The 26949-nt window shown below is 45.1% G+C and overlaps 1 protein-coding gene across 1 annotated transcript in view; it reads left to right on the plus strand.

Annotated features, from left to right (window-relative positions):
* dlg5a (discs, large homolog 5a) overlaps window positions 1-26949 on the plus strand; it is a 48074-nt gene that overhangs the window by 8868 nt on the left and 12257 nt on the right. Inside the window, exons 2-25 of the mRNA XM_083695783.1 lie at window positions 1592-1660; window positions 3950-4103; window positions 4826-4969; window positions 6532-6715; window positions 8824-9083; window positions 9312-9624; window positions 11629-11859; window positions 12694-12878; window positions 13169-13294; window positions 14180-14312; window positions 14731-14858; window positions 14986-15161; window positions 15331-15434; window positions 17273-17365; window positions 17759-18808; window positions 19183-19303; window positions 19467-19611; window positions 20037-20167; window positions 20351-20440; window positions 20925-21093; window positions 22866-23028; window positions 23170-23303; window positions 25785-25949; window positions 26149-26332. Of these exons, the coding sequence (XP_083551909.1) occupies window positions 1592-1660; window positions 3950-4103; window positions 4826-4969; window positions 6532-6715; window positions 8824-9083; window positions 9312-9624; window positions 11629-11859; window positions 12694-12878; window positions 13169-13294; window positions 14180-14312; window positions 14731-14858; window positions 14986-15161; window positions 15331-15434; window positions 17273-17365; window positions 17759-18808; window positions 19183-19303; window positions 19467-19611; window positions 20037-20167; window positions 20351-20440; window positions 20925-21093; window positions 22866-23028; window positions 23170-23303; window positions 25785-25949; window positions 26149-26332 (4652 nt within the window). The remainder of the gene's footprint in view (window positions 1-1591; window positions 1661-3949; window positions 4104-4825; window positions 4970-6531; window positions 6716-8823; window positions 9084-9311; window positions 9625-11628; window positions 11860-12693; window positions 12879-13168; window positions 13295-14179; window positions 14313-14730; window positions 14859-14985; window positions 15162-15330; window positions 15435-17272; window positions 17366-17758; window positions 18809-19182; window positions 19304-19466; window positions 19612-20036; window positions 20168-20350; window positions 20441-20924; window positions 21094-22865; window positions 23029-23169; window positions 23304-25784; window positions 25950-26148; window positions 26333-26949) is intronic.

A 26949-nucleotide genomic window follows, 5' to 3' on the forward strand; every position in this document is an offset into this window, starting at 1 on the left:
AGCCTCTGAGTGGTTCTCATGTCTGATATAACAATGTGAAATCAAAGCTGTGGTTCTCAGTGGGCTCCACAGAGAACGAGCCAAGCGTGCAGATTAAAAGCCTTATTTTTCTCTTGTTCTCTCTCTTGTGCACTCTCTCTCTCTCACCCCGTTTTCCAACTTGGTTATCTCATTTCATCAGTCCTCTGCTCTCCTCCCCCTTGCTCATCTCCTCTCCTTCACCCTACCACTCTTTTCTCACTTATTGTCACCCTTCCCTCACCTCCCTTCTCTCCCCTCCCTTCCCTCACCTCCCTTCTCTCGCCTCCCTTCCCTCTCCCTACAGGGCCTATAGATAGTGGCTCAGTGTCATAGGGCTCATGACTAATTAGTGTTTGGGAGCTTACTCGCACAGCAGGGTGGCAAGGACACTGATTGACATCTGGAACTGTTGTAGTCGATCTATTGTCTGCTGATGTTATCGCTCCCTATGGTGTGTCACGATTGTATTTTGAAGGACAGGGTTCAATGGCAGACACTACACGTGTTGCATGTCTAATCAATTCATTCCAAGTCAAAACATTTTTAACATGTTGCCTTCGGAAAACTGTGATCTGCATGGCATATCCCCCTATGGAGATATCAGTATGTGGAAATATGCTCTGGCGTAGCAGTGTGTTCTATGCATTGGAGCATCATTGCACTCGTCCTGTTTCCATATGCTCAACATGAAAAGAGAAAATCCCATTCCAACCATGACACTCTGCTACTGCAGGAACTCACAGGGAAAGGAATATACATCAAAGCTAGCAGTAAGCTGCTGAGCGCAGAGACAGAGAGGGGACATGAATAATAACAGTGGGAGTCCAGAGTAGAAAGCAGACATGTAAAGAAGGAAAGTGAATGTATTATTTTGTGCACTCAAGATTTATATGGAGGGAGTGTAGACTTTGAAGCTCACTTTGAAATATTCACACCATTTGCACACTGTATGCACACAATTAATTTATCATAGATTAATAATTAGGCCTATGTTAAGAATGACTACTTGGCATAAAGTTCCAGGATGATGACATGGGCCATGTCTGAAAGTATATACTGTATACTAACCATACTACATACTATTTAGAGCCTACCGTTTAGTCAAATGTATTCAATAAGCAACATATTTCCTATTCATATTCATTTCCTATTCATTGCTACACCTCATTCATACTGAGAAATCGTCATCTGTAGCTCAACCATGTTGTTCATGGTAATTGATTAAATTTCGCCAGTACTGCCCGCCTCCCTACCTGCTCCATTGAATTGTGGGACTAAAATCTGCAAGGACTTCCTGAGTAGTGTGCAGTGAATTCATAGTACATGGAAAGGCAAATCTAGTATGATATCCATACAAAATACAGCATGATATCCATGCTGGCATTTTAAGTATACTCAATTCACGTAAACTTCTCACAGTGCAAAACATTCTAACTTACACACTGAAAACGCCTGCTAAATAGGTCACAGTATGAATTTTCGGACATGGCCCTGGCCTGCATCCCCCATGTTTAATGTTACTTCTTTCTCTCCCCTTCTTCTCCCCCTCTCTCTCTCTATCCGTCTTCAGGCTCTACGTACAGTGTGCTCTCCACCATGCCCTCGGACTCTGAAAGCAGCAGCTCCCTCAGCAGCGTCGGTAGGTAGAGAACCTTGAGCTCTGTCAGTCTGTCTCTGTCAGGATGGAGGTTACAGTGTTGTTACTACTCATTGCCGCTGTGTCTAGCCGAGACTTTGAATTTAATCATGTGAAACAATCAGGCAAACTTAAGAATACTTATCATAATAACAATAACAAGTGGCCTAGGGTGGTCCAGTGGTCTAACACTGCGGCCTACAGTGCACACATATGCCCATGTCGGCATGGGTTTGAATCCGACCCATGCCCTGCTGATATACCCTCTCCTCCTTACTTTCCTGTCCTTCTCCACTATCTCTATCCAATAACAATGAAAAATACGAGAGTGTACCACACACCAAAAAAATAACCACAACAACATTTACGTTGTGTATGATTAACAGAAAGAATCCAAGTTATCCAAGAGTTTGAAGTTGGAACCCTCCTCATCTATGAAGGGAGAGTAGTTTCTGTTAGCTGCCTAAGGGCACAAATAGCTAAGTGGGAGCTGTAGGGCCTTTACTACAGTATGTGTCCCAACAGCCTACTCTGCTACAGTATATGGCCCAACAGCCTACTCTGCTACAGTATGTGTCCCAACAGCCTACTCTGCTGCAGTATGTGGCCCATAAGCTACAGACTACTCTGTGAAATGCCATAGTTTTCCCTGCTTACATGCGCATGCTCACTAACTCCTTCCTCAGTTTGACAGGGGTCCAAATGACTCAGCCTGGTTACGTAAAACCTGCAAAGGGCCAGCCACTACGCCAAAAGATGCACATAATCTCCTGTACTCCCGTGCCCCGGTCCCTTCTGCTCAGGGTGGCCCTATGAACAGTCCCTGAACAGACAGATGCTTCCTTCTCTAAGCTCTCTCTTCTTGGGTCTTTGTTGGGGCTCTTTCCTCTCTTCACCTCCTGACCACAGTGAAAGTGATACTATTGGAACATATAGTATCTCCTTGACAGTCTGAGGCCTCCTCTCTTTCCTCTCTCCTCGTCTCCTCCATTTACACTGATTTGAATGTATATCTCAGATAGGTGAAAGCAAAAATGGAAGAAACCCGGAACACAAACAGAGGGGAATGGTTTTAATATAGACTACTTGCAAGCAATGGTTAGCCCCCAAACCCCTGCAAGATCACTCTGCTCCTCCACCTCGACTGCCCGCCTGGCACCGCCGCCTCTACGTGGATGCAGTGGCCGCCCCACTCGGTCACGGCTTTTCACTGTCCTGGCGCCCCGCTGGTGGAATGAGCTTCCCACAACGGTCAGGACTGCAGAGTCACTTCCGATCTTCCGTCGTAGATTGAAAACCCATCTCTTCAGGCTACATCTTAACAGTCCCTCCTAAAGACCGCTTCACCCTCACTACCCCCCCTATACTAACCCTAACCCCGAGACCTCTTCTCCCCTGCTACCCCCCTGTACAAGTTCTCTCCTGCTAATAAAATATATTTAAAAAGCATTATGACTGCCAATGGCCCCTGGTGTGAGCATTGATTATGTTGTCTTATGATGACTGTTGGATAGATGATTCACTTACTTAAACAAATGTATTTGTTGTACGTCGCTTTGGATAAAGTCTGCTAAATGCCATAAATGTAAAAGACTATTGATTTTTCACTTAGATAGACCCATGTGTTTCTATATGACTGACTACTGCACATGTACAAATGCTTTGGAGACTTTTTTTGCTTTTATAAACCACACAAAATTCAAGAAATATGTTGTCCAATCTACATCCCATCTTCAGCATGTTGCCGTCTGTAATTTTTCTGTTGGAGATTACTGACATTGTTGCCTTGGGAATCAGAAGGTAGCCTGATGCTTTATAAATGCGCAGCAGATTGACGTAGAAAAAAAAAACAGATTGAAATTCACATCAGACATTTGTAGCAGTAATTCTGCATAAAGTGTTCAGAATGTCTAGGCCAGTGTCTGCCCATCTTTGACCTTACGTGAGCTCCGTCATCTGTATATAAATAGAAATAGTTTTTTTTCCTTCATATTTCAGTGTGTGAGTTGCATTCAAAGTCATCTTTCAATGACACAGTCTACCTATTGAGCATTGTCATGTAAGGGTCTTTACACACTATAGTACAGGGTCAAACCAAACCATATGGGGCTGGCTTGGATACTTTCCTTTCACATTGTCCTTACCAGCACCATTACAGTTCCTATGTTAAAAGTGTAACCAGGCCGGTACAGTATAGCTCAGCTTGGCTCCGCACGGTTTGGCTCTGTAGTGTTAAAACAGTATGTGGATCCTCATCCCTGTACGGTGTTCTTCTTCCTGTTACCGGTAAAGCCTCGTCCCCACCCCCGGCCCTCAATGACAACAGGCCAGCTGGTGACAACCTGGACACCATCCTGTTCCAGCTGCGTCAGGTGACCCGCGAGAGAGACGAACTCCGCAAGCGCCTGGCGCTGGCATCACCTGGCACCACCTTCGACGACTGCAGGTAGAGACAGAGACACCCACCCACCCAGTTTCATTTCTGTTATTCACTTGTTACGTATGTACTGTTTATAGACAAGGTTGTTATGAGATCAATGGCTGTAAGAACATAGATTTATGGTTAGTAATGTTTAATAAAGGATTCAATGCATAATTGTTACTCTATATTCTGTATCCAGGAAAATAATTTTGTTAACATTGATGAAATTAGAAGAGTTTAGCAAAACTGGCATTACACAACAAACTGCATGGACATGAACAGTAGTTTAAGCTCTCTGCAATGAGTGCATTTAGGTTTTGTCAAGGTCGATTGCTCTCAGTGCAGGCTGGGTTTATGATCAGAAATGTTGACAGAAGGTGAGAGGTAATCATGCTGTGTGGTTTATGAATGTCCTCTCAACCCAGTTCCGGGTTCCATGTTGTTAACAAGCAATAACATATGCAGAGACGCCGACTGGATATAACCTGGGAGAGAAAACATTGACCTTTTTTATTGTCTATTTAATTAGTTTGGTCTGTCTGTACAGTCTGGATCCTTAGAAAGAACCTCTAAATGCAATTAATTTCTTCTTCTTCTTCTTCTAACTACATTCCACTTAGAATGCAAATTGGAATGTTATTTTCATAACATTGTGGTAGTGGTGCTGCTTGTGATGATGATAGTGAGGATGATGATGATGATGATGATGGTGATGGTAGTGATGCATTACTGCTCGTCTCCTAAAGGCCGAATTCCAAAGCGAGTCATGACTATGAGCGTCTGAAAAGTCAGTGTATGAGGGCCATGGCCGACCTGCAGACCCTGCAGAACCAACACACCAAGACCCTGAAGAGGTGCGAGGAGGCTGTCAAAGAAGCAGACTTCTACCAGTGAGTACTTCTCTTATAATGTCTGGATTTTCATTGATGATCTTTTATGATTTTCCATTACAAATATGAACATTGCAGGTAACAAGTCATCCATTCACTGGCATTACCAGTCCCAATGCAAATAGATTATTTTTCATTGCCCTGGGTATCTGCGTGCTCTGGTCATAAACCATTGCATGTATCAGTAGTAAACTGTATCTTGCTCACTAGAGTTGGGCGGTGTCAAAATGTTTCCAATTGGCGATATTACTTTAGAAAATATCAAGATGTACGATAATATCATTAATTTCTGAAGTATGGTGGAGACATTCCAGCATGAGCAGAAATGACTGAAAGGCAGTGCATAGTGTAGTGTATGGCTGGTGTTGGAAAACAAAGAGACATGTTTTCACCGCTAGAGGTGTTTTGCCTTGCTAAAACAGTGGGACACTGCTCATGTATTTATGCACATATCTGTTTTAAGGACTTTTACAGACCATTTTCAATAAGGAAACAATATCATGATATGCTCCAAATTAGGGGTGTGAACATGTGCAAAAGTTTTTTTACATTAGCTTTTCTTTTTTCTGAACCCCTCCCCCCATGAGTACACGATAAGAAAATAGATGATAAGCCGTGTAGGGGACAAGATGATTTTTCACATCCATACATCCTCCAAATATCATGATATTTGATTATATTGAATAATGTAATGATAGTGATGGTAATAATGCAGAATTCAGGTTTCATTGAACCCTGACTCTTGTGTCAGCAGTCGAAACAGTCTGCCTTGCCTGCCTGTCCTACTGTCAGTGCTGTGTCTCTCATACTGTGTGGAGCTTTGCTTTAGGCTTGCTCTCTGAGCATCATTGCTGCAGTGTACACTGAGTGGTGGACATTTGTTCAAGGACCATCTGCTGCTGCTTTTTATATATTTATATATATATTTTTTATAATTCAGCTTTTAATTAGTTGAGGAATAATGAGGTGTTTTATTATGTAATTCTACGCAGTTGTAGACTAGATAAGCACTTGGTGTTGCAATTAGACTAATAAGAGAACATCCCTTCTTATGTTCTTATTCTATTGTAATAGAATTGGTATTTGTCATTAGAGCTACTTTTTCTCTGTATTTGATGCAGGAGGCGTCTACAGTCTAGCCTATATTATCAAGTTATCCAGCTTGATTTGATTTGTATTTTTGAAGCATTTCATACCAGACGTGTGGAGTTTCGTCGTGTTCCATACAGATGTGCTAAGACCAGGCATTAAGTCCAGATATGTGTGCGTGCGCATGTGAGGATGAGGTAGATGATCAGGATTACCACTATACTCGAGTTTCTCCAACAGGCCTGTGATCGCATGTAAACTGTGCTGTCAAGGAAAGCAGTCAAACAGGATGGGTTAATCTCAACCTCTATTTGTGCTCCACTCATTGACTTAAAGGTTCACAGGGGTGACGTTGTATAGCATTCAGTACTTACAGAATAACCTACAAACAGATCGGTTGTGTCTGTGTCTGTGTCTGTGTCTGTGTCTGTGTGTGTGTGTGTGTGTGTGTGTGTGTGTGTGTGTGTGTCCAGTATGTTGCACAGTCGTGTGCTGGGGGAGCAGTCTCAGCTGAAGGAGGAGATGGAGGTTTTGAGAGGAGACAGCACCCAGATGGTCAGAGAGCACAACCACCTGAAGCAGAGCTGTGAGGAGCTCAAGAGACTACACAGTGAAGACCAGAAAGAGGTGGCCGACCTCAGGCTACAGCAACAACAGGTATACACACACACACACACAGACATACACATTTAGCATATAACACTTATACACACCTGACATCTGACTAGATCTTTCCCAAATCAAAAAGGGAGGTCAAGTCAACTATAACCCTGCTGAATGAAGCTAAGATACACTGCATCCTTAAAGAGAGCTGCGGTTGTTGGAATAAGAGAACCCTGCTGGTCCACAGGGGGCAGATTGCTTGGTGTGCTGTATGATATGATTTCAGCTGTTGTGTTATTAGACTATTATGTGAGCTGAGCTGTTGTGTTGGAGACGGAGATGAGGTTACTGTGACCTGTATTGGGCTGCTCTTTTCTGCTGTCACACCTGCCTCTCTGGGGATGACACAGCACCCATGGTGGAGAGGAGAGGAAGGGAGGGGAAACAGGAGAGGAAGGGAGAGGAGAGGAGAGGGACTGGACAGGACAGGGCAGAGCAAGGCTGGGACAGGACTGGGATGTGCATACAGAGCACTTCTGGAAAAGGGCAGCGATGGAGGGCAAGGACTCTGGCTCTCATGTAAAGGGCACGGTGACACGGACACACACAGGCTTTGATGTGGACTGGGTCAATACTGCCCTCAGGTCCCTGTCCAGCTCTCTCAGGAGCCAAACCACAGCTCCAGCCAGCCTCCCGAGTCCACACATGCAACCTACTGTAACCTTCTTGTTGTGTTGATGCAGTTTATATCAACACAAAACAACAGGGAATTTGGTCCCCGTAATGATATATTTTAGAAATTGTGTAGATGTAATTTTGCCAGTCTGTCATTATCCCGGAGTTCCAGATTTGTTGTTTATTACTGGTCTATTCTCTGGTTGAATAATGACTGTTTTCTCCAAAACATTGTTAAAGACAGGTACAATAAAAAATCATGCTAGGTATTTTTTGCTCTGCTCAGCACTGCTTTACTATTTACTGTATTCACAATGAAAAAGTAACCAATATAAAGTTAGTGTAACAAGGAAAGAATGTATCAGTATCATATCATAGTGATGACACTCTCAGGACAGAATTGCAATATAATTAAGTCACTTTCTGTTTTGCACATTAACCATGCACTTTAGGATTGCTGTGTTGCACACTTATCATCAGGAACTTTCTAACATCTTTGATCTATGTACTGTGTTTTAATGTGGTGATTATGTTTTGTCTGTCTGTCTTAAATGTGGCTGGTATTGACAAACCAATTTCCCTGTTGGGATTAATGAAGTATAATCTCATCTCATTATTGCTAGTAATTTCAGTCCGACTAGTCCTAGTTTTAGACTGGTCAGACCAGTGTATTTCTTTTAGTTTAAGGTTATTTTTTTGAGTGGGGCAGTCCCACTATTTTTTATTTTTTATTTGATTTGATTGGATAGAGACAGTGGAGAATGACAGGAATGTAAGGAAAAGAGAGCATGTCAGCAGGGTATGGGCCGGATTCTAACCCATGCCGACATGGGCATGTGTGTGCACTGTAGGCTGCGAGTGCTAGACCACTGGACCACCCTGTGTATTTCAACCCTGCTGTCTGTAGACCTGCACTGGCGTTGGTTAGTGGTGGGGAGAAATCCACCGACAGCAGCAGCAGCTGCCCATTGATGCCCTCTGCTGCTTATCTAGGGTAAACATGAAGGAATTCCCAAACCAGGTTGATGGGATTAGTTTGTGTGTATTTAATGAGGATCTGTTCCCTAAATTGAGTGGATAGAGTAAAAATGCAAATTCCTCCATCGCTTTCTAGTTCTGCTTATTAATCTACATCACTGGGGTTTCCGCTTTTAGATCGCCCTCGAGAATCAACGCCCTGGCCTGTCTCACTTGTGGTGTCACCACACTTAACAACACTCAAAAACAGCAACATTCATTCATTGTTTCCCTCTGCAAATAAAAGTGTGTTTCTATTGATGATGATAATAATAATAATAATTAATAATAATAATCATCATGCATAAAATGTATATAGCACTTTTCACAGCTCTGTATGCAACCTAGACGTCTACTATTTTGACGAACTAGGACATAATCTTAGCGATGTAAGTACCTTTATCAACGATACCATGTTGCTTTTCATGGTTGTTGTAAACGAGTTGACGACGTTCTGCCGACCCTCCCAGGTAATGAGAGAGAACGGCTCATCTGAGGTGTTGAACCAGCTCTACGACACTGCTATGGACAAGCTGGAGGGGGTGAGGAAGGAGTACGATGCCCTGAGCAAACGCTACAGCGAGATGGTAGCCAATCACAACACGGACCTGAGCCGACTGGAGCAGACGGAGGAGGAGAACAGGCGGCTGCAGAAACAGACGGACGTGCTGCTCAAACAACGAGACTCGGCCGTACACTACCAGCAACAGTGTTCCACATCCATGAGGAGGTAATGTGCACGCAAGCACATTCACACCACACACGCACACATACTGTTGGAACGATGAGACTCAGCCATACACTACCACCAAGTACCAACTCCACATCTATGAGGAGTTAGTTTACAGACACACACACACACACACACACACACTGCTGAAACAATGTTAACATTGATAAACAGCAGTGCTCCGTGTCCATATGTAGGTAACACCCCTCCCCGTCTCCTTCCTTGCAGGTTTGACTCTGTGCAGCAGGAGCTGAACAAGTCCACAGCCCAGAACAAGGAGCTGCAGCGGGAGATGGAGCGTCTGCAGTCGGAGGTGACGCGCTGCAAGAACTTCCAGCTGAAGGCGGTGAAGGACTGCGAGAAGTACAAGGAGGAGAGGGACTCTGTGTTCAACGAGTATCGTCTGATCATGAGCGAGAGGGACCAGGTCATCAAAGAGTTAGACAAGCTACAGACGGCACTGGAAGCTGCAGAGGCGCGCCTCAAAAACACCTCATCGGAGAGGATGGTGGCTGGGGAGGAGATGGAGGCTCTCCGACAGGTAATAATTGTTTGTGTCCAGAAAAAGGAGAAGAGACGTTCAAATATTGAGGCTTTTATTAAAACAGAATCGATTCCAAAGTCAAACCTTTCTTGGACACAGCCGGACGGCATAACTAACTATTTCAGAGCATAACACAGTTTTATCGCCTTTGTTCTTGGGTCAAACCATCTGTTGTTTTGGGTGATAGGTAGTGAATCTACAACAGGGTAGGTATACGTATGTTTAGATGAAACAAGGCCCCAACGACATTTGGGGACTCATGACCCAGATAAATGTTTATAGGAGACCCAAGACACAATCAGAGGGGTTAACATTAATTCTTAACATAATCAGTCAATTTAATCAATAAATCTATTTGTTAAATTAATCAGGTTGTCAAGCACTCCTTGTCTGAGGGATGATAGCTTATCACCAGAAAGGAGATTGAGGCAATTAGACCGGTGATAATCAATTAGTCAATGTAAGTGATCAATATATTTGTCAATGAATCAATTTCTCAAGTAGACCTTGTCTAGATAATACATTGTCACCATTGACAATTGAGTACTTAGACAGGTTGTCAGTCTGTCAATAAGTCAGGCGATACATTCGTCAATCAATCCATCAATCTATTGATAATCACATGTCACAAACTGCTAAATGGCAACTCTGGACTAAATCACGCTCAAACCAAGGTGACAGTAGCGAGGGGGAAAGCCACTAGGTTGGAAGAAACCTTGAGAGGCACCATGGATTGTATCTCTGAATCACTACTGTATATATACACTCACCAGTCACTTTATTAGGTACACCTTGCTAGTACCGGGTTGGACCCCCTTTTGCCTTCAGAACTGCCTTAATTCTTTGTGGCATAGATTCAACAAGGTGCTGGAAACATTCCTCAGAGATTTTGGTCCATATTGACATGATAGCATCACGCAGTTGCTGCAGATTTGTCGGCTGCACATCCATGATGCGAATCTCCCGTTCCACCACATCCCAAAGGTGCTCTATTGGATTGAGATCTGGTGACTGTGGAGGCCATTGGAGTACAGTGAACTCATTGTTATGTTCAAGAAACCAGTTTGAGATGATGTGAGCTTTGTGACATGGCGCGTTATCCTGCTGGAAGTAGGATCAGAAGATGGGTACACTGTGGTCATAAAGGGATGGACATGGTCAGCAACAATACTCAGGCAGGCTGTGGCATTTAAATGATGCTCAATTGGTACTAAGGGGCCCAAAGTGTGCCAAGAAAATATCCCCCACACCATTACACCACCACCAACAGCCTGAACTGTTGATACAAGGCAGGATGGATCCATGCTTTCATGTTGTTTACGCCAAATTCTGACCCTACCATCTGAATGTCGCAGCAGAAATCGAGACTCATCAGACCAGGCAACGTTTTTCCAATCTTCTATTGTCCAATTTTGGTGAGCCTGTGCGAATTGTAGCCTCAGTTACCTGTTCTTAGCTGACAGGAATGGCACCCGGTGTGGTCTTCTGCTGCTGTAGCCCATCTGCTCCAAGGTTCGACGTGTTGTGCGTTCAGAGATGGTCTTCTGCATACCTTGGTTGTAACGAGTGGTTATTTGAGTTACTGTTGCCTTTCTATCATCTCGAACCAGTCTGGCCATTCTCCTCTGACCTCTGGCATCAACAAGACATTTTCGCCCAGAGAACTGCTGCTGACTGGATATTTTCTCTTTTTCAGACCATTCTCTGTAAACCCTAGAGATGGTTGTGTGTGAAAATCCCAGTAGATCAGCAGTTTCTGAAATACTCAGACCAGCCTGTCTGGCACCAACAACCATGCCACGTTCAAAGTCACTTAAATCTTCCCCATTCTGATGCTCGGTTTGAACTTCAGCAGGTCGTCTTGACCATGTTTACATGCCTAAATGCATTGAGTTGCTGCCATGTGATTGGCTGATTAGATATTTGCGTTAAGGAGCAGTTGAACAGGTGTACCTAATAAAGTGGCTGGTGAGTGTATGTGTTGTTGTTTTTGTCCTTAAGGAGCTGAACTCGTCGCTTGTGGACCGAGACAGGGCTATCTGTGAGAGGAACGAGCTGCTGGAGAAGTACTGTCATGAGGTGAAGGACAAGGCCGAGGCCCAGAAGGAGCTGAGCCAGGCCTGCAAGGACATGGACACTGTCCGGGAGGAGAGAGACGTGGCCCGCAAGGAGAGGACGGAGGCCATTATCCAGAGAGACCAGCTGCTCAGAGAATACTACCAGGCCAGACAGGTGAGACATACATACATACATACATACATACATACATACATACATACATACATACACACACACAGAGACACACGTCTGGATTTATTGCCTGGAATAAGCACATCTGTATAACATGCTGTGTACACACACACACACCTGTATTAGTACTACTAGGCCAAACAGGCACAGCATACTCCGTTGCAAATGTTAGGTTCCACACTTGATAAAGAGCTTAGTGGATCCGATAAACTGTGAGCCATTGGATTATGTCAGTGGAATGACCCTAAAGCAGATTTAGTCCCTTAGCCAAATGCTGCTGCAGCAGCAGACACTTCTCTATCAGACCCCTAGATGTCCCTCTCACAGTGGTTTTACAGCATGCTGAAATCACCTTTATAGACAGGTTTAGAAGTGTTGTTGGTGTGGTGATGTTTCATGTGTTTTCTATTCTAATCACTAAGTGTTGTCTGACCTCATTTACATGATTTCCACAGACCACAGCCCATAGACAAACTCTGACTTTTACTCTACACAAAGGTTGATGTGTTAATATGGTTTCCACGAGACCTCAATGCTAGAGGTAGACCTTTACCACTAACCTAAACCCCTTTCATACTATCCTCTGTGTATCACGGTGTACATTTGACATTGTATTACTGACTATTGTTATTTTTACAGTCATTACTGCTGCTACTTACAGTACACCCTTATGCACTACTTCTGTCACTGTTTTACTATACTATATTATATTGTACTGTTGACTGTTGTTGATTGAGGAGCAAGATTCCAAAGCATTTCACTATATAAATTGCGGCTATATGCGATACGTGCCAAATACAATTTGATTTGTTCCAGAAACAAGACTCTGCCACACTGGACATGGAGCGGGCTAACAAAGAGATAGAGATGCTGAGGAAACAGTACGAGGCCATGTCCCAGGAACTGAAGGAGGCTACGCAGGAGGCCGAGGTGGCCAAGTGTCGAAGAGACTGGGCCTTCCAGGAGAGGGACAAAATTGTAGCGGAGAGAGAGAGCATACGGTGAGTTCTGAGAGCGGGACAGACAGACAGACAGACAGAGAGAGAGAGGGAGACAGAGGAAGGGGGAGAGAGAGGGAGCTAGAGGGAAAGAGAAAGTAATTGTTTTAAAATGTGTTGTCAGAAATCATTCTTAGTTATAGCCCTGGTGATCTGTATTTCTCCCTGTATAAGTATTCCTCACTTGGCGTGTCAAGACATTGAGATGCATCTGTATTGATTGACTGCCTCTCCCTCCCCTTTCTCATCCTTCTCTCCCTTCTCCTGCCGCTCTCCCCTCCCCCTCTCTCCAGGACTCTGTGTGACAACCTGCGTAGGGAGAGGGACCGGGCGGTCAGTGACCTGGCTGACGCCCTGCGGAACCTCGATGACATGAGGAAGCAGAAGAATGATGCGTCGAGAGAGCTCAAGGAGCTCAAGTGAGTCCAGAATCAATCCCTCTCAATTTTGGCCCTAAACCTAATGTGCAGATCTGAAAGGGATCGGATTGGTATAAATCATATTGAGAAGGAATTCCACCCAGCCTGTCAGTTACCGTGTTAGCATTTGTTTTATACCCATTCGTCTTTCTCTCTTTTTTTCTTTTTGTCTCTGTAAACTGAGCTAATCGATTTTTGTGTGTGTGTGTGTGTGTGTGTGTGTGTGTGTGTGTGTGTGTGTAAGCTGTTCTGTTTCTCTTGGTCTCTCCAGAGCTCTGTTTGGTTCCTCTGGCCACGTTTCAACATGTTCAGATTAAAAGTGTAATCCCCAAAAAGCACTTGTGTTTTGGCTGCACATACACACAGACTTTCTCTTCCCCGTCAGGTTCAATGCTCTTGTGTACTGAGATGAGGCCTTATGCCCCCGCTACTGGTGAGATTGTGCATTCATGGTATATTACCCCAGTATGCTGTGACTTTGAGAGGTTCTCCTCTCTGAAGAATAGAGTAAGAGTTGTGTGTTAATGTCAAAAACACCCTCCAGGCCTGATTCAGTAGGAGACAATGCATCTTAGTGACAGTTGGGTTATATGCACCTACAGTACCCTACAGTTCTCCTTGAACCTTTTCTTTACCATATATAGATTTGACTTTGCAACTACCTTTTATGTTGCACCTGTTTAGGGCTGTAGAAATCAGGTTATGAGACTGCTGTTCATTTTTTGTGCTTATGACTGAATTGATAAACAAGGAAACCCCTTCACACCCAATAGAAGGTCATGATCCCTGTCCCTCCCGTGACCTATCTGATGCAACATTACTATATTAATATTATATTTAATACCCCCCCCCCCCTCCATCTCTCTCTCTCTCTCTCTCTCTCAGGGAGAAGATGGAAAGCCAGCTGGATAAGGAGGCTAGGTTCTGTCAGCTGATGGCCCACAGCTCCCATGACTCTGCCATCGACACAGACTCTCTGGAGTGGGAGACGGAGGTGGTGGAGTTTGAGAAGGACAGGGTGAGGCAAGCACTGATGTATGAAGTACTGCAGAGACATATGAAACAGATGTCAAGTTGTTGCAAACGGTACTGCCGCAATTCGACTTGTTTTCCGACCGACCCTTGAACTTGCGACCCCTGGCTTGCCAACACACGTGACCGTCTCTTCAAATATCCAATGTTAACCAGCTTTGGTATCGAAAAGCTAGCTATTCGACAGTGCCAGTGGGGGTATTTGAACTTGAGGAGTGAGTTTACCATCTCAACTCTGTTACACGTAGACCTACCTGGTTCAGATAAATTGTCCTCTATGTTGGCACTGCAAGGCCTATGGAAATTACATCACTTCCAGATGCAGTCACAAATGCAATTGAAGGGACTCAGGAGTAAAATTAAAGATTAGGAAATATAACTTGCAATATGTTCTTCTTCTGCAGGATGATATGGATTTGAAGGCACTTGGGTTTGACATTGCTGAAGGGGTAAATGATCCTTATTTACCAGGTGATTGTGGAATATTTGTGACCAGGGTGGACAGAGGAAGTGTTGCAGATGGAAGGTTAAGGTACTACTTATTTCCTCCAGTATTCTCATACCACATACATTCTCATCGACAGAATAGAACACTATAAGTACAAATACACAATTTGGTTCATTCCTCATCATCATTCCCACATTCATCTGTTTTACAGAGTGAATGATTGGCTGCTGAAGATAAATGACATGGACCTGACCAATAAGGACAGGAAGCAGGTGGTGAAGGCGGTGCTTAATGGAGGAGGGCTGATTAACATGGTGGTGCGCAGGAGGAAGTCCTTGGGAGGGAGACTGGTCACCCCTGTCCACATTAATCTCATCGGACACAAAGGTATTAGACATAGAGATACAATGTTCCGTTTCCATGGTATTAGACATGTCACTGGGACCAGCACTGCTGTATCTCTCAAAGTCAGTCCTAAGAAGCCCTGCAAATTGCTTGTGTGTCTTTCATTTTGTGTGATGAAGCTAAACTGTTTCCCCTGTCTCCTCTACTACAGACAGTGGTATAGGTCTAGAGAGCGGGGTATATGTGACAGCCCTTGTCCAGGGCAGCCCTGCAGCCAGAGAGGGGTCTCTGACTGTCGGAGACCGACTTATCGCTGTGAGTTGTCCTTCTCCTCTTCCTCATTCTCCTCCTCTGCCTGTCACAGAATCACGACCCATAAGGACAGGGTCGTGATCTGTCCTTATGGGGTTACTGATTTTGGCCCATTTTTTACTTGTCCGAAAGCTAAAAATGGAAAAATGGTCTGTAAACACCAGGCACCAAAAAGATCACTGAAAATAGTGAAAAACACAATAAATGTTTTGTGTTTTCTTACTGTGTTGTAGTGTTTAGATGAAACCTATAAGTCTATTAACTGTGCTAAATAACATGGTACTGATGAAGAATATCTGCAAACAAATGCACACATGGCTTTGTGTATAGACTAATAGGGTTCATCTTATTTTTTATCAGCAAACTTCCTAACACAGTTAAATCTCAAAAACGCATCTAGGAACTTGCAAAGTTAGATTTGTGTTGGTCTGTTGTATTGAAAAGGGCTGATCTATTGATTCGCAATTCCCTCATTCGAGGAAAACGTTAATCTGTTTTGGCAAAGAGAGAGGTTTAAAAAAAAAAAAAGTTGACCCTACAGTTTACTTGTCCAGGACAAGGGTAGAATAGCAAGAGCCTCCAAAGCCTTAGCTACTTGTTTGTATGACTAGGTGCAGATATCCATATTAGTTGGTACCTATTTGATTCGATTGATATACATGCAGACACCAGAGACGTAGGGACCGGCTAGTGACGATAAAGGCCATTACTCGATGCAGAAGAGTGACCTTTTTCTAGTTATCACCCCAAACATCAGCAGAAATCTAAATCCTCCAGCTCCTTATCTTAAACGCACGGTGCTTGATAAACACCACAGGGCTTATGTCCCTGTCGCTCACCTTTAACAGTGAAGCTCCTATTAGCCGGCAAACCGATATGAAAGATGATAGCTCGGCGCCAGCGATTAGCCATGGTAAGAACAGACGCCTTCAGATCTTCCTCGTCGATATGTATCGTCTTATAGTAGTCCTACTATAACTATAAGACTATAAGACTATAAGACTATAACTACTAATCCTAGTAGTTAATCACAGTAGCGTATCAGGTTATATTTAGGTTATATATTTAGTAGGGTTATATTTAGCACATTAGAGGTTTAATTGTGTTAGCAAAATATGGAACTGTGCTGAGTCTACAGTGAGATATACATAATGATAAACTGGTAATGCCTGGTGCTGACATCCAGGATTCACAGGAGGACTAATAAACTCCCTGGACAGAGTAGAATGCATCAAAGACAACTTTTTCCACAACACTGACTCTTTTTTTTTTTTACATTAGAGAGCCAGAGCCTGCATATATTACCTGCTTTCCCTTCTCTCCCTCTCCATTCCTCAGTATTTTTATGATTCATCTTAAGGGCATTGTCATGGAAATGTGGGGATTGAGCAGTGTGGGGTGCTTACGCTCTGAGAAGCGCTGGCCTAGATTTCTAATAGTAGTATCCCACTGCAGCAGGTATGCTCCAGTCCCAGAGACTACGATGTACTGGGGCTTGCCTGTGTGACCTCTAGTTGGGGTTACTGTAGATTGTTTAATGTTAATAATTCCCTACCTCACTTGTTAGTTTCACAGTGGGGGTTGAAACTAGGGTTAGGGCTGGAGCCAGAGATAGGGAATTAAAGGCTGCAGAAGACCTAACAAACAGACATTGCATATGCTTTTTTGTGTATGCGTGTGTGCACAGGTTCTGATGGTACCTCTGTACGTTGATGACATTATCACTATGCAGGCCGCATTGCAGTATGTATGGTATGTCAATGGAGGTATTAAAGAGTGTGTGTGTGTGCTCTGGCCTAATTCCCCCCCCCCCCACACCATTTCCCCCTCTGTTCCCACAGATAAACGGCATTGCTCTGGATAACAAATCAGTGACGGAGTGTGAGACTCTGTTGAGGAACTGCAGGGACTCTCTCAGCCTCTCTCTCATGAAGGTGAACCACACTCACCTCCTCTACTTTACTCCTTTCCGTTTCAACTGAGCTTTTCGCTCCTGCAGGGGCTCCTATGCTGCTGGCGGGTCCCACTTTATAGCCCCCCTCCTTTACCTGCTTCTTTTAACCTCAAATCGGGTGCCCTTGCTCTTGTGTAATCCTTGAACTACTTTTGGCGTTCTTGTACTGTACTCTTTTTTTTAAGAACTGTGATGGTCTGTGTAACTTTTTTTTTATCAGTACAAATACTGCTGCAGTTACTATCTTCCAGGATAACATTTGACAAGGCTCAAGTTTATAAGATGCACTTTTTTTTATTTATTTTTTACCATTTTAAGAATGCATTACTTGCTTAGATAGTGAATACTTACTCTCTCTATCCCCCTTCCACAGTTCTTCCCTCACAGCACGTCTGGCCAGAACATCTTTGAGAGCCTCCGGGAGTCGTCTGAGAAATCCAATGGGCGCGTCCTCCTGTCCGAGGTCCACTCTCGCAACAGCCGTAACCTCAAACATAACAGCTCCACCCAGACAGACATCTTTTGCCCTGACGGAGGTGGCAGTGGTGGCGGTAGTTCGGTTAACATCCCCGGGGACAGGAGGAAGGTCAGAAGTGAACATGAGGAGGTAGGGATGTACGGGGACGCCAGGAAGCCCTTCTCCATGGGGTCGCTCCATGCCACCAGCCTCCGCCCCCCCTCCTCAGACCTGGGCCCCCCCGGCCGCTACGGCCCCAGCGCCTTCCAGGAGTGCTGCTCCTACGCCCAGCTCCCCCCGCCCCCCATGACCTACGACCCTAGCGGCCCCCCAGACTGCATCACCGTGGAGACCACCCTGGAGAAGAAGCACAGCGGGGGAACCTGGCCCAAGATGATGGTGGGCGGCATGTCTGTAGCCCCAGATAACCCCCCCACCCTGACCACCGCGGTGGCCCAGCTCTCCATCTTCAAATCCCCCAAACAGAGGAAGTCCATCTTCGACGTTGACACCTTCAAACGCCCCGAGACGCCCTCCTCCAAGATGGAGTACCTCTCGGCCAATCAGATCGCATCGCCGCAGCCCTTGAAAGTGGAGTCTCTCTCATCCTCATCGACGCCCACACCGCCGACCCCGCCCACCCGCAGGGATTCGTTCAAGTTCAAACACAAGCAGCAGAGCAGCTCGGCCTCGGACTGCACAATCACCTCCGACGGCAAGGGAGAGGCCGCCACCATGGCTGCTACGGTGACGGGGGAAGGGCGCGAGCGAGAGAGGGACCGGGACAGGAACGGAAACCACCACTACTTCCTGGACGGGAAGGTCCTGACATCAAGGAAGTCGTGCGACGAGGACATCGGACGCCAAAGAGGGGAGGAGCCAGAGGTGAAGAGGCCCCGCCCAAAATCAGCCCCTGCTCTCCGACGCAGGATGACACCGCAAACCATCCAACTCCCCACCTTCCAGGTGAGTCCATACCTCCTCTTTTCCCCCTGCCCAGTTACATCTCAGGACCTAGACGTCACAGCGTCTCAAAGGAAATAATGGCACAGCCATTTTGTGCCATAATTGACTGGCCCTGTCTGGATCCTGCCACCGGATCTGCCTCTTAGCCAGGCCATCACACAGTGATTGATGCCTCTGCATTGAGGCCAAAGTGCTGAGTCAGAGGCTGTGGTCCCAACAGCCTTCACTATAACAGCTCCTTTCTCCTCCTCTGCTTTCCTTCAGGGAGATATTAGTTTCCAGTATTTAGCCAGACGAGAGTCTGAAAAATAGCGTATTTATGTTTGTTATAGGAAAAGTAACAGAACGATATAAATATATCTGTCAACCACCAGAGTTACTCCAATGACGAGCATTCTCCAGAGCCCAGAGAGATGCTTCGCTCCTCCCCCAACCGCTCCCACAGACACAGCGTGGGCTTCGTCCCTACAGTCTACAATGGCACCTTACCTCCCAGTGAGTCACCACACACACACACTGTATTTCTATACCATCTCCAAGTGCGTGGGTGCTTGTGTGGGTGCGTGCCTGGGTGCGCACACCGAGGAAGGAAGAAGCCAAAATACATCCTTTTGACAGTGAGTACATTTTTTGTGTGTGTGGTCTCATCTCATCTCAGACTCCGCCCACCGTGGCCTGGCTCCCTGCCCAGCGGTGACTGCCGTCATGAGGAATCCCGTGTACACGGTGCGCAGTCACAGGGTACACACCAACAACTGCCCCTCGGTTGCCTCCCAGATCTGCCACCAGCACTCCCACACCAGGTAACTGCCCTCAAAAACACACTTCTGGAGGCCTGGGGTGGTCCAGTGGTCTAGGGTTAGGGTTACAGTGCGGCCTACAGTGCACATATATGCCCATGTCGGCATGGGTTTGAATCCGGCCCATGCTCTGCTGACATACCCTTTCTTCCTTACTTTCCTGCCAATCTCCACTGTCTCTGTCCAAACAAAACAGAAAAATATATAACACATATTTGTTACACAATTTAATTCAATATATTTTAGATAATTCATGTACATTCAGTGTTGAATGTGATACACATGTCGGGCTTAGTTCTGTCCATTCAAGAGAAATGACCATGGGCAATTATCTTATTGAGAAGGGGCAGTGCTTGTTTGTTTCTAATCAAAGCTAGGTGTGTGTTCTGAGCTAGGTGTGTGTGTGTGTGTGTGTGCGTGCTGTGCAGTCCACAGCACCAGGGGCGTCTGAGCCTGGACCTGAGCCAGAAGCGTGCGGGAGACTCTGAGTCATCATCATCGTCACGCAGTAGCAGAGCCTCACATGGAACCAACTCACTGCCCTCCAGTGCTCGCCTCGGTCAGTAACACACACACACACACACACACACTTACATGCACTATTCACACACCACACACACACACAGAACCAACTTGCTGCCCTCCAGTGTTCACCTAAGTCAGGCTAACACACGCACACACACACATCATCCACAGCTCATTCATGTACACATATCCAATGTTTTGTCCTGGTTGTGTACAGGTTCATCTAGTAACGTCCAGTACCGGACAGAGAGGATAAAGATCCCCTCCACTCCCCGCTACCCTCGCTCCATGCTGGGCTCTGACAGAGGTAAGTGTGTTCATAGCTAACACTAGGTGTGTGCGTGCGTGTGCATGCGTGTGCATGCGTGTGCATGCGTGTGCATGTGTGGTTTCCTCTCAGTTCTACTAGACTTGTATTACCTAATTTGTTCCCTGGGGACCTTGTAATGAATGTTTTCCATTCCACATTTATGTCAACATCCGAGCTGTTTGTGCTTCAGTAGGTAATTGATTGTGGAAAGAGCTTGCCATAGCCATGGCAAACACTAAAGACTGGTTCATGAGGAAGGAAACAGTTGGTTAACTGTATTGATTTGTCTGTCTCAGCCTCTCACTCTTGAGTTAGCTTGACTCTAACCTTCTGTCAAGCTCTGGTGACTGATTACCACTGTAAGTAATGACACCATAACTCTGTATCAATGCTTGCTCTCTCTCTTTCTCTCTCTGTCTTGCTCTCTCTTTCCCCCTCCCTCCCCCCTCTCTCTGTCTGTTTCTCTCCCCCTTCCCCCCAGGCTCTCTCTCCCACTCAGAATGCAGCAGCCCCAGTCTCATCACCCCTCCCCAATCACCTCTCAACCTGGAAACTTCCTCATTTGCGAGCAGCCAATCACAGAGCTCCATCTCCACCCTGCCCAGGATCTCTGTCAGCCCCTTGCCAATAGGAGAGCGAAGGAAAGACAGGTATGAAAAAAAGAAATAAACATTTCAAAAGGAAGCAAACAAGCATTTTATTCTGAATATAATTTAACTTTATTAAATAAATACTGAACCCAAGAATAACAGTGAAGGTGTCCCCAAAAGAGGTGTGATGTGTGAATGATTAAGGAGATGATGATGATGATGATGATGATAATATGACACTCCCTGGCTCCACCTAGCCCACTTCAGACAGGGTTGCCAAGCAACAGGTCTAGTCTGTCTTGGTTAGTGCTGCTGTGAGTTAGATTCCTCCCCTCAGACTGCTTTGTCTTTACTTTTCCTTGGCACAGATCACACACAGGATTTGGACTTACCCAAATATTCCTTTTGATACTAACCAAATTCATGGCTGTAGACTGTTCCTTTTTGTCCTTGCATATTTTCTCTGTAATGTCGTCTTCTCCCACCAGACCTGTTTTGCTTCTGCATCTCTCTCTCTTACTCTCTCCTGTTTTTATATCTCTACACCTTTGCTGTCTGTTTTCTGTTGGGAGTCCTCTGCTGTCTGTTTTCTCTTCCTCTCCTCTCTTTTGACTTTTCACCTCCTGTCTCTTCCCCCTCTTTTTCTTCCCTGTGCTCTCGGAACCCCTCCAGATCTCTGTACCGTAACAGATCCTTTCTGAGGATCCCTCTGGCCGCTAGGCCGAGGTTCTCCTCTCTCAGGAACCTCAGGTTCGTTCAATATAGGGAATATGCCTGACAGTCCACACTGCTGCTGCTGACATGTTTGTGTGTCGCTGAGTAGAAACAGGTAGTCAGCTAGGTTTCAATGTCCACATTAGCATACATTTGTAGAATGCATCGCTAACATGCATTGCTTTGTTCTATGTAGTATGCTAGTGTGGACATCGGTAACATGATACTTAGTCACCTGGATGATAAGGATGTGTTGTGTATCTCTCATCACCCCCCCACCCCGGTAGCATTAGCACAGTTGATTTTCACTTTAATTACCTGCATGCTAGTTGGATATTAGCTTGTAGCCTCACTGAAAATATCCAGAAACCACGATAAACGATTCCCCTTGAACTGGACGTCAATGTGTGCATAAGTTATTATTGAAACATTGTATTTGTATAGATATAGCAACATGATGGTCACCAGTATGGTGTTGTTAAGTCTGTAAACCCCTGTTTCGATCTCAGATATTGCATGCAACAGTAATGTATTATGATGATGACACAGCATTCCATGTGTGTTTCTCTTGTCTTAGTTGAGTCACCTCTAAATGTGAAGCTAACCGTCAGTCCACAGTTCTGGATCTTTTGGCTTGTTTTGTTTCGTAGCACACTCTGTCTGTCTGTCTTTTCCTGCTCTGTCTGTCTGTCTGTTCCTACTCTGTTTGGCTGCTGATCCCGTCCTGTGCCGACATTACATCTCAAGACATCATGGGATGCTGAAGTCCAACTTGATAGACAATCTCATGTAAAGATATCCACTGCATGAGGATGTGATAATAAGCGTCCTCACCCTGTATCTGTCTCTATGTTGTTGTGAGAATCAACGTCTCTCCCATTCAATCGTTCTATCAACCACTGGTCCCCCTCTACCATGTCTTGGGCTAGTTGAAGGCGAATCGGGTGTGTTAGTTCTGGACATGAATCAAAGCCTGCACACCCTGGCGCTCTCCAAAGACCAGAGTTCATCACCACTGCTGTAACCCCCCACCCCCACCCCCCACCTCATTCACTCCCCATCCCTCTCTTCTTCTGTGATACCTGTCGTTCATCCTCGTCCCTCTCTCCCATCATCAGACCGTACCTGGAGGAGCCTCGCAATGTTGTCGTGCACAAAGGGGCAGAGCCTCTGGGCATCTCCATCGTCGGTGGGGAGAACGGCGGAATCTTCGTCTCCAAGGTGACGGGAGGCAGCATCGCCCACCAGGCCGGGCTGGAGTACGGGGACCAGCTGCTCGAGGTACTTCCTGTCCTTTACTTCCTACTTTTAACTCTGCTAGAAGGCCCAATGTGTGTTGTGTTCTACAGGGAGTATTCTCTGTGTTGTGCATTAGATTAACCGTTTCTTTATCTCGCCTTCTTCTCTCTGTCACTCCCTCAGTATAACGGTATTAACCTGAGGAATGCCACAGAGCAGCAAGCTCGTCTGATCATTGGGCAGCAGTATGACACCATCACCATCATGGCCCAGTACAACCCACACATGTACCAGCTGGGGAACCACTCCCGCTCCAGGTAACAGATGTCCTCACACCATACCTCACAGTGGAGCTGAACAGTTAAAGGGCCAGTTAACTCATTTAGTGCCAAAGGTGAATAAAAGCCGCCCAAATTGCCAACATTCTAGAGTGCCAAGGGTGACTTTATTTACCAAAAATGCATAAATTAAGATGCTTAATTTTGTAGCCAATCAAAGTATACTTGGCAGGTAAATACCACATAAAATACTTGGCACTCTAGGTGTGAGTGTTAAAGTTAGTATACAGCTCTGGAAAAAATTTAGAGACCACTGCAAAATTATCAGTTTCTCTGGTTTTACTATTTATAGGTATGTGTTTGAGTAAAATGTGTTTGAGTAAAAACATTTCAGTGTTCAGAGTTCAGAAATCAATATTTGGTAGAATAACCCTGATTTACAATCACAGCTTTCATGCATCTTGACATGCTCTCCACCAGTCTTTCACATTGCTGTTAGGTGACTTTATGCCACTCATGGCGCAAAAATTCAAGCAGCTCGGCTTTGTTTGATGGCATGTGACCATCCATCTTCCTCTTGATCACATTCCAGAGGTTTTCAATGGGGTTCAGGTCCGGAGATTGGCCTTGACATGACAGGGTCTTGATCTCCATCCACACATTGATTGACCTGGCTGTGTGGCATGGAGCATTGTCCTGCTGGAAAAAACAATCCTCAGAGTTGGGGAACATTGTCAGAGCAGAAGGAAGCAAGTTTTCTTCCAGGACAACTTTGTACGTGGCTTGATCCATGTGTCCTTCACAAAGACAAATCTGCCCGATTCTCGCCTTGCTGAAGCACCCCCAAATCATCACCGATCCTCCACCAAATTTCACAGTAGGTGTGAGACACTGTGGCTTGTAGGCCTCTCCAGGTCTCCGTCTAACCATTAGACGACCAGGTGTTGGGCAAAGCTGAAAATTGGACTTAACAGAGAAGATGACCTAACTCCAGTCCTCTACGGTCCAATCCTTATGGTCTTTTGCAAACCTCAGCCTGGCTCTTCTTTGCTTCTCGTTGATGAAGGGCTTTTTTCTAGCTTTGCACAACTTCAGCCCTGCCCTTAGGAGTTTCGAACCGTGCACTTCACCCAAGCTGCCGTTTGCCATTCTTTTTGTAGGTCACTTGATGTCATCCTACGGTTGTTGAGTGACATTCGAATGAATTGGCGGTCATCCCGTTGAGTGGAGAGTCATTTTCGCCCTCTGCCGGTCTGTAGCTTTGTTGTCCCTAATGTCTGCTGCTTGACCTTGTTCTTTATGAACCGCCGTCTTTGAAATTTTAAGGATGGAAGCAACCTGACGCTCACTGTATCCCTCTGCCAGTAAAGCCAGAATTGAACCCTTCTTTTCCCCACTCAAAACCTTTCTCAAAACTTTTCTTTTGGCATGGTCAATAGTTATTTTTTTATTCCATTTACTTTTGAGGTACTACTAGCACTGTTTTTGCCATCCAGCTGGTCCTATTGCAAGAGGATAGTGATGACCACAGCTGTGTTTTTTTATACTTTTCCTCATTAAATAAGATTTGGTTCAGGTGATCACCTAATCAGTACCTCATTAAGTAGAATGAGGTGTGCCTGTATTGGAATTCAACACACACTGGAATTGAATGGCTGCCATACATGTCGAGATGCTGATTTAAGAAAAATTTGGAGTGGTCTCTTAATTTTTTTCCAGTGCTGTATGTAACGTTCAACCACAGGGGGAGCTCTTGTGCTAGGTGGGTCCCCTAAATAGACAGAAATATTGTCAAGAATTTACTTGGAGGGGGACTAGAGCTTAAGGATAATAATATTTTGTAGGTTTCCTTTTGTGTGTGTGTGTGTGTGCACTTTTTTCTTTTCTTTTCTTATTATAATAATGATTATTATTTTCTTATTTCTACTTGTGTAGAATGGTTAATTATATGTGGCTGTTTGTTGTTATTTATTATTATTTATTTATTTGTATTGTATTTTTTCCTTTCTTGTTCTGTTGGTGGGGTTTATTATTATTATTATTATTATATTTTCTTCCCTCTATGTTGTTTCTGCTTGGTGGTATATTATTTTGAAGTTATAAACTTAATTGTGTTAAATTTTTTTACTTGGTTGGGCATACCTCCTCACTCCCATGAGCAAAAAAAAAAACTAAATAATTTTGCTGAAGTTTGCCCAAAAGACTGTGTGGTCTAATGGGATACAAAATGTGTTAACATTATATCATGAACCTTTCATGCCAAAATCTGATGTAAAGAATTTGTGACAAAAGTTCTCTATATCTTTGACCTCAAAGGCAAAGATTTCCAGCCATTTTTATACCTCAATATTAGTCTAAAGCTGAGGTGATGGCATCTGTAGATCCAGCAATATACATTTTGAGATCTAATAGTGGCGGGATTGGCACCAACAGTAATCATTTCAATAGATGGGCACCAGTCTTAGGCAATCCATTTGACCCATGTCCATTTGACCCATGTCCATTTGTGTTTGTGTGTAGCTCTCGTCTGGAGCCGGCCAGTACCCAGTCCACCCCCCGGGGTAGTGGGGCCACCACCCCCGACAATCACTCCACCATCGACACCCTGAGTGAACAGGACGAGGGCACCCTGACCCCCTCCTCCAAACAGACCACCCCTACCACTAGCCCGCACAGCTTTATCAGGTGACACACACACACACACACACACACACACACACATATACACAAAGAGACACAGAAGCATATATGTAATGTCTGTTTGTTGGGTCTTCCACAGCCTTTTAGTTTCATGTAGTAGCGCACACAGAAAACACATTCTGCTAACATTTTCTGCTAATGGAGGAATTTGATTTGGTTCTCTCCTCTCTATCTCCTCCCCCAGGATGTCATCAGAGGGCAGCAGGAAGGTGTCAGAGCCACGGGTGGTGACCGTGTGGAGGGCCGGGGCTGAGGTGGGGGTCTCGCTATGCGGAGGGAACCTCAGGGGGGTCTACATAGAGAGCCTGGAGGAGGACAGCCCAGCCAGGGGGGCAGATGGCCTGCTGCCTGGAGACCTTATACTGGAGGTACACACACACACACACACACACATAGACAGACATGCGCGCACGCACGCACACACAGATACATACACACACACACACACACACACACACACACACACACACATACACTATTTCAAGATGTCAGGGTAGACTATTTCAGGATATTAGGATTCAGAACACACAGCCGCCACCACACTGCCAAAGCAATTGCCTTTTTTTCCTGCTTTACATTGTTCTTCATTGATTGCGCTCTCTCTCTCTCGCGCCACTTTCTCTCTCTCTCTCTCTCTCGCGCGCCACTTTCTCTCTCTCTCTCTCTCTCTCTCTCTCTCTCTCTCTCTCTCTCTCTCTCACTCTCTCGCCTCTCTTTCCACGGTTCCCACGGGTCCTTGAAATCCTTGAAAGTTTGTGAATTTGAGAAAAAAAAATCAAGGCAGTGAAAGTTTTTGAAAGTAGACATAAATAGACATGGGTCATTGAAAGTGTTTGAATTTATATATTTTGTGCAAGAATAGAAATTGAAGTTATTTAGAATTTTTTTTCTTACTTAACGTTAGTAAATAGGCTACGTTCCGCTGTCATTATGTGTATCTCCCGCCGTCTGTGGGTCCTTGTTTCACGCGCCGCCTGCCTCCAGA

Source organism: Argentina silus (genome assembly GCF_951799395.1).
Source record: "Argentina silus genome assembly, chromosome: X".
Taxonomy (NCBI): Eukaryota; Metazoa; Chordata; class Actinopteri; order Argentiniformes; family Argentinidae; genus Argentina; species Argentina silus.